The sequence below is a fragment of the Cebus imitator genome, unplaced genomic scaffold (genome assembly GCF_001604975.1).
Source record: "Cebus imitator isolate Cc_AM_T3 unplaced genomic scaffold, Cebus_imitator-1.0 Scaffold365, whole genome shotgun sequence".
Classification (NCBI taxonomy): Eukaryota; Metazoa; Chordata; class Mammalia; order Primates; family Cebidae; genus Cebus; species Cebus imitator.
In genome coordinates, this window is record NW_016107680.1 from 2,190,778 (window position 1) to 2,198,684 (window position 7,907).

At 39.9% G+C, this 7,907-nt stretch overlaps 1 protein-coding gene across 2 annotated transcripts in view; it reads left to right on the top strand.

Moving 5' to 3' along the window:
* KLKB1 (kallikrein B1) overlaps positions 1 to 7,907 on the top strand; it is a 26,270-nt gene that overhangs the window by 13,127 nt on the left and 5,236 nt on the right. For both annotated transcript variants that reach the window (XM_017507000.2, XM_017506998.1), the window contains 5 exons: positions 4,169 to 4,328; positions 5,114 to 5,223; positions 5,383 to 5,545; positions 5,645 to 5,757; positions 5,913 to 6,081. In XM_017507000.2, the coding sequence (XP_017362489.1) occupies positions 4,169 to 4,328; positions 5,114 to 5,223; positions 5,383 to 5,545; positions 5,645 to 5,757; positions 5,913 to 6,081 (715 nt within the window). The remainder of the gene's footprint in view (positions 1 to 4,168; positions 4,329 to 5,113; positions 5,224 to 5,382; positions 5,546 to 5,644; positions 5,758 to 5,912; positions 6,082 to 7,907) is intronic.

Genomic DNA, 7,907 nt, shown 5'->3' on the forward strand with positions numbered 1-7,907 from the left:
AATGTAATAGTTTGAGGTGAAATTGACTTGGTTACATTAATAACCAGGTGGTCAGCAATAGAGCCAGCGAAGAAGAAGGACTAATAGAACGGATGAAAGAGAGATTTCCCTTAGCTTTAGTTTGGTAGGGTTTTCCCCTGGGACTGTGGCTCATGACTCTGGAGGGGGCGGTGCTTTCTTGACTCGGGTGTGATGGGTCCATCCTTTTTCTGCTGCCTGGACTGCAGTTTCAGCAGTTAGGAGCACTAGGTAATGTCCTTCCCAGGCTGATTCCAGCTTTTCTTTCTCTCCAACTTTTGACAAGGACGTGGTCCCCAGGCTGATGTTGGTGTGCGGGAAACTCAAGGGGTGGCACCTGTGCTAAAAGACCTCTAGTTCTGAGGGAAGGGAACGTGGAAGATAAACCAAGTATATAATTTCTGAGAAACTGATTTTTTTTTATTTCAAGTGTAGGAACATCAGTAGTAGTATGCAGATAAGGCAATCCATGAAGCATCTCATAAGGGGATGGGCCTATGTCTTTTTGGGGAGCAGTTTGGATTCTTAACAGGGTAATAGGCCTTTCTACTTTCCCTGATGAAGGTGGGTGCCAGGGAGGATGATATTTCCATGTCATATCCAGTACCTGGGCTAATTTCTTAATGACATGTGCAGTGAAATGAGTCCTATTATCTGAATCAATGTTCTCTGTTGATCTAAACTTGGGTATAATATTTTCAACTAATGCCTTAACAGCATTATTAGCAGTTGTACTTGAAAAGGAAATAGCTTCTACCCAATGAGTAAGGTGATCTCTTATTACTAATAAACATGACCAATAGGAGGCATCTCTGTGTAATCAATCTGGATATTTTGGAATGACCTTAAGCCTGAATTACTTCCCCCAAGGGTTAATTTTTTACAGCTTGTTTATTACTTTTCTTACATACTAAACAACTGCCTGTAACCCATTTGGCCAGGGTATAAATTCCTAGGCACGCATAAACTCTGAGGACAGTGTCACACTGGCTTGGGGCCCCCAATTGGTGGGTGTTCCTGTTCCTTGGCTCCCATAGCGGCTCTATGGATCATGCCTTTTTCTTCCCCTGAGAAGAGGGGAAAGGGAAGGTCTGAATATCCATTTTACATTGCTCTATTTCACGTTGAAGTCCTTTTAGGGAAGGGTACTCAGGCTGGTAACGAGTGGGCTCTTGGCACGATTCCCAAGAGGCAGAGTTATAGGGAGGAGGGACGACAGGGATAGGAAAAGGGTTTGGGGCAGCAGCTGCTTTTTCTTGTTTTTGGTCTTTTCATTATTCTTCTGGTATTTTAACATTAGGGCAAGGGAATTATTAGCGGGAATATTATTGTTGCTAGCTTTATCCCTTACCTTACTTGGGGTATTCCCCATTTTTGGGATAAGGCTTACCCCGTTTTGGGTTAAGCAGGAGATCAGAGCAGGTGATCGGGATGAGTCAGGACGGAGCAGGGGACTGGGAGAACAGATGTGAACGACTGATCAGAGCTGGCGGGAAAGTTGTTTACCGAAACTAGAGGTAAGGGGGCACAGAGAACCAGGAAGTTAAACTTTAAAATGGAGAATTAAAGAAAAAGAGAGCTGAACTTGCTGACATACTGATTCTTTGAAGAGAAACTTGGAGTTCACTATATCTAACAAGACGAAGGTCCGTGAGCCAAGGAACGCAGGTGGCCTCTAGAATCTGAAAAGGGCAAGGGAACAGTTTCCTTATGGAGCATCCTGGAGGAACAAAGCCCTGCCGATGCCTTGATTTTAGCCCCGTAAGATCCATTTCATACTTCTAATCTCTACCGTGGTAAGATGATACATCTGTGTTGTTTGTAACCACTAAGTCTGTGGTTATGCCCCTGTGACAGCAGTTATAGGAAACTAGTACAGTGATTTTGTAGCGAAACTGTAAGGTCATTCCTTGGTTGTGTCCATATCTAGTGAAATGACTTTACCATGGGGAGGGAATAAAACTGTCGTTTCGCACATAAAGGTAATTTCAATGGAATTACCCGGAAATCTGCGATGACATTCCACCTGATTTAGCATATCAGGATGTTAATGACAAGATGCTACTGAAACCAAATCCCTTCTAGTCAGTTCTCTGCAGTACTGGGTGCTGGCTCTGTGCCTGGTGCTGGGCTAGGATTTCCCTGTATAAGACTGGGAAGATTGGTTACAAGGCATCTATTTGCCTGTCTTCTCTTCGCCACAGCACACCTTCTCCATAGTGTGTGCCAGGTTGATGGTTCACATGTGAACTGGTGATTTAACTTTAACATTCATTTTATTTTTTTCTGGAAGAGATTTCGAAGGATGCCAGGAGGCAGGACTCTGTGCCCAGCTAATTTTTGAATTTTTAGTAGAGATAGGGTTTCACCATGCTGGTTAGTCTGGTTTTGAACTCCTGACCTTGTGATCTGGCCACCTGGGCTTCCGAAAGTGCTGGCATTACAGGTGTGAGCCACTGTGCCTGGCTACAGCCAGGATTTTTATCATTCTGTAAAGGACATTTGATCAGATTAAATCATATGGGAACTCACTGCAGTTTAACAAGAAAGCAAGTACAGAGATTAGACATCCACGGTGCTCTCCTGGGTGTGGACAGCAGAAATGACAGCCCAGAGCCGTGGTCTGAGCTCGTCTCTTCCACCGAGGGCTTCAATCTCTGTACAAACTTAACAACACTTGTTATTGCCTTTTTTATTATTGCCTTTCTGGGTAGTGTGAAGTGATTTCTCACGGTGGTTTTGATATGCATTTCCCTAATGACTAGTAATGTGGAGTATTTTCTCATGTGCTTATTGGCAATTTGAATGAATTCTTTGGGGAAATCTCTGTTTAAATCCTTTAGCCATTAAAATTAATTGGGTTATTTGTTTTCGTCGTTGAGCTGTATGAGGTCTTTATATACTCTGGATACTGCACTCTTAGACCGTATATTATCTGCAAAAATTTTCTGTGTACCTTCAGGTCATCTTTTCACTTTATTCATGGAGTTCTTTGAAGCACAGAAGCTTTTAAACTTGATGAAATCCAGTCTGGCTTTATTCTTGCATGTGCTTTACCTAAAACGCCAAAACCTAATTCATGGTTATGAAGACTCTTGTTTATAATTTGTTCTTAGAGGTTTATAGTTTTAGCTCTTACATTAGGCATTTGATGCATTTTGAATTAAATTTTGTGTATGGTTTAAAGTAGGAATCTAACTTAATTCTCGCATGTGGATATTCAGCTATTCCAGCACTATTTGTTGAAAAGACAGTTCTTTCTCCATTGAATTGTCTTGAAATCCTTTTCAAAAATCAATCATCCATTGAATTGTCTTGAAATCCTTTTCAAAAATCAATCATCTATAATGTGAGTTTATTTTTGGACCATCAGGTCTAACCCATTGATCTATATGTCTACCCTAATGCCAGTTACACACAGTCTTGATCACCATAACTCTGTCATAAGTTTTGAACTCAGACAGTCTGAGTGCTTTAATTTTGTTCTTTTTAAAGATTAATTTGGTTATTCTGGATCTTTTGCATTTCCATATGAATTTTATAAAGGTTGTCAGTTTCTGCAACAAAAGGGAGCAGGATTTTGATAGAGTGCATTGAATCTGTAAACCAATGAGTATCAACAGAATTATCTGTTATCAAATTTAGTGAACCGCATAAATGATGTGAACACAAATAAAACAAAACAGGATATGAGATCATATGAATTTAATGACAATAAAAGTGGATTGTCGTTCTAATTTTAATGGGCACAAGGCGTTTTGTTAGTCTCTTCTTATTAAATAACTTTTTATAATGTTCAGGAAAATACAACAAAAACACCTTACATTCCTAAGGCCTCAGAGTCAGAGTAATATAAAGGAAACATAAGTCAATACTGAGTAACGTAAACATTTGGCCCTGGTGGATAATGGAGCTAGGGGTATGGCTTTTATTTCTCTGACACAGGAATTTGCCCCTTAGAATTAGACCAACTTTGCCTTCCTCTAAATGGCAAACAAGTTTGAAGATACTTTAACAGACATTTTTTTACTTAAGATGTTTAGTACTATGAATAATAAATAGTCACAATTTCCTTAATTATGATGACAAAATATAAGGAAATTTAGCATCGTGTCATTTCCTAAGGAACGTCTTCTGTCTGAGTTCACAGGCTGCCGCATGGACATCTTCCAACATCTTGCGTTCTCAGACGTGGATGTTGCCAGGGTTCTCACCCCAGATGCTTTTGTGTGTAGGACCATCTGCACCTATCATCCCAACTGCTTCTTCTTTACATTCTATACGAACGCATGGAAACCAGAGTCACAAAGGCAAGTGGGCATGGGGAGCACTTGTACCTTCCTCACTTTTATTGTATCGTCTGAGTTTTAAAAAGTTTCATTCGTTTCCCTCAAAACACTTGAACCTGCAGTTTAAGTAGGTACCTTTCTGCCAGGTGCAGATTAGTTAAGAGATTAGCAGACTTCTCTGCCTACCTTCTCTTACTTTAAAACAAATGTTACCATTGAAGCAGTGAAGCATAGCCATGAGAAAAAAGAAGGATCTGATGCCTTTGAATGAAGATTCAGAACATGATCTTGATGTTTTGTATTAGCTTGGAGTACAAGCCACTCACTGGTAGTGTATCCCTTAGGCTTGTTGGCTCTTCTCTCTGTTTCAGAAACCAGAGCTCTGGTTAGTCTGATCAAGGCTCTGGCCCACTGTCCTTAACTCAGATAATCCACCCTCTTCTACACACAGCCTGGAGCTAAGAGAAGGGTATCCAGTTATGTAATATCATCGGCAGCATAAACTCCCTGAATTTGTTCTTTGATGCTTTTTGTTGTTGTTACCAGTTAGAAGGTGGAACTTCATTACAGTCCTCTTTTCAGGTTGTCTGTGCCTATTAGTTTTATCCAGAGGGAGATGAGCCTTGATTTACATTTAATCTCTGCAACTTATTAGATTCCTGTAGTCTGATTTATTTTGAAGAGAGTTTTCCAGAAGAATAAAATTTGCTGAGTTGTTTTTTGAGTGTGAGCTGCTTTTGTGTTTGTCTAATGCCTCTAATGCAAATTTCTTTCTTTCTCTCTTGCTTTTTTTTTTTTTTTAATAGAAATGTTTGTTTTCTTAAAACATCTGAAAACGGCACACCAAGTTCCTCTACTCCTCAAGAAAACACCATATCTGGATATAGCCTTTTAACCTGCAGAAGAACTCTACCTGGTAATGTGATTTGATAATAATATAACATAAAATGTAACATATTTCATGACTTTTAACAGGAACAATGATGAAAGAATCCTCAAGGTAACAGAAACTTGTGTAAATGTTGTTCATTGCTTTTCTCATTTGATATGTTTTTATGTTTATAATTGACCACAGAGCCCTGCCATTCTAAAATTTACCCAGGAGTTGACTTTGGAGGAGAAGAACTGAATGTGACTTTCGTTAAAGGAGTGAATGTTTGCCAAGAGACTTGTACAAAGATGATTCGCTGTCAGTTTTTCACTTACTCTTTACTCCCAGAAGACTGTAAGGAAGAGAAGTGAGGGAAATTTTATTTTTCAAAGACAGTTGAGATGATCACTTTGTATTATTTCTCCCTCTGTGAAGGCTTACTCTTTCTACTGTTCATTTCATCTAGGTGTAAGTGTTTCTTAAGATTATCTTCAGATGGTTCTCCAACTAGGATTACGTATGGGACACAAGGGAGCTCTGGTTACTCTTTGAGATTGTGTAAAACTGGGGACAGCTCTGGTGAGTAACGTCGCTTTTTCGTGGAATTGTAAGGATGTCTGTCATGTTGATAGCTTGCTTAGCCTTATGGAATTATGTGTCTTGTTCTTTTTGGGTTGGAAGGGACTGTGATTCACTTTTAATTCCAACCATTTTCATCAACACTCTCTTTTCAGTCTGCACAACAAGAACAAATGCACGCATTGTTGGAGGAACCAACTCTTCTTTGGGAGAGTGGCCCTGGCAGGTGAGCCTGCAGGTGAAGCTGGCAGCTCAGAGGCACCTGTGTGGAGGATCACTCATAGGGCACCAGTGGGTCCTCACCGCTGCCCACTGCTTTGATGGGTAAGTGTTGGCTGCAACTCAGCCGGAGTCTTACCTTGACTTTTCATTTTCAAGGATCTATGATCAGCTGCTCCATCGTCCTGTGACTTTGCAAATAGAGACGTGTTAAAGCAGGGATGGTATTCACACCATTTAATTAGTAGGGTCCAAGCACTGACCATCTGACCCATCAGGAAAGCATGTGGTCTCTGTAACAGGACTGATGCCCCTGGGTGGGTATTCTCCCACAGAAAAAGCAGCAAAGTCAATACCCAGCTTCATCCCATCTCCCACCACCAATCCCTGATGTGTTCTTCAAAGGCTTATTTGTCAGGCCCATAGAAATTTTACTTTTTGCTCTTTGATTCATGAATATACTAAGTAATAATAATTTTTAAAAGTGAGAGTTTTGTACTCTGTATATTTCAATGTATATAATTTGATATATTTCTATTTTATTGGTCAAAGAGATATGTTAGGGTTTTTATGTCTTAGAACACCAAGGCTTTGGAGTTAGACAGAGCTCGGCTTGAGTGACAGCTTTGCTGCTTATTAGAGGTGCGACCCTACGAGATTTTCAAATCTCTCTGAGGTTTATTTTATCTCAAATGTGATAATGAGAGTACCTAATTGGTACGGTTATTGGAAGGATTTAAGGTTATTGGAAGGATTAAGTGACACATTTAAAATGCTTAGTACTGTATGTAGAACATGAACACTACTCAAAAAATATAAACTATGATTACTATATTCAATAAGAAATGTGGAAATGGACAAAACATATGAAAAAGCAAAAGAAATACTAGAAGACGCTTGATCTTTCTCAAAAATAAACACAAACTATCTTTGTTTTAGTGAAATTCATGCTTAGATTCTGTGTACTAGGATTGAACACACTGCTGCCAAAACATCAACACAAGTATCTTTGTTTTAGTGAAATTCATGCGTAGGTGCTATGTACTAGGATTGTATATATTGCCACCCAGATCTAGCAGTCAGTGGTACACATGGTGGAGCCAGACCCCGCCACCTTGTCATCGCAGGAAGGGGCCCTGCCGTACAGGAGCTGGCATGTGGTTTTATGGTGGTTGACCTGGAAGAAAAGGCCCAAGATGGGAAATAGTAGGTCTCTTTTTTACTAAGTGCACTACGATTTGGTACCAATAATTTTCATTCCTGAAGGCTCAGCATTGTGAGTTTATTAGAGATTTCACTGAAAACAAAAAGGCCCCTTTGCACCTGATATCACGATTATTTGTTTCTAAATTTTGTGCCCACCTGTCTTGCATCACTTGGTGATGATAAAGATTTCCAGATCTTTGTACGGAGCGAGGCTTTGCTTTAGGTCATAATTTTGGATATACTTAGTATACATTCATCTTTTAAACAATCAATTTAAATTTTCATACTTTCCAAAATATAGATTTATTTTATTTATTTATTTATTTTAAGTAAATGAATTTATTTAAATTTCTCACTCAGTCGCCCAGGCTGGAGTGCAGTGGTGCGATCTCGGCTCACTGCAGCCTCTGCCTCCCAGGTTCAAGCGATTCTCCTGCCTCAGCCTCCTGAGTAGCTGGGATTATAGATATGCACTACCACACCTGGCTAATTTTTGTATTTTTAGTAGAGACAGGATTTCACCACCGTGTTGGTCAGGCTGGTTTCGAACTCCTGACCTCAAGTGATCCACCCACCTCTGCCTCCCAAAGTGCTGGGATTACAGGTGTAAGCCACCACACCCAGCCATACAGAAATATTTTAAACAACACTAAAGTCCTTCTACTCTACCCAATTAGAAGAGCATTAGAAGATCAGTCTGACTTCTTGATAGTTCTGAATTTTTT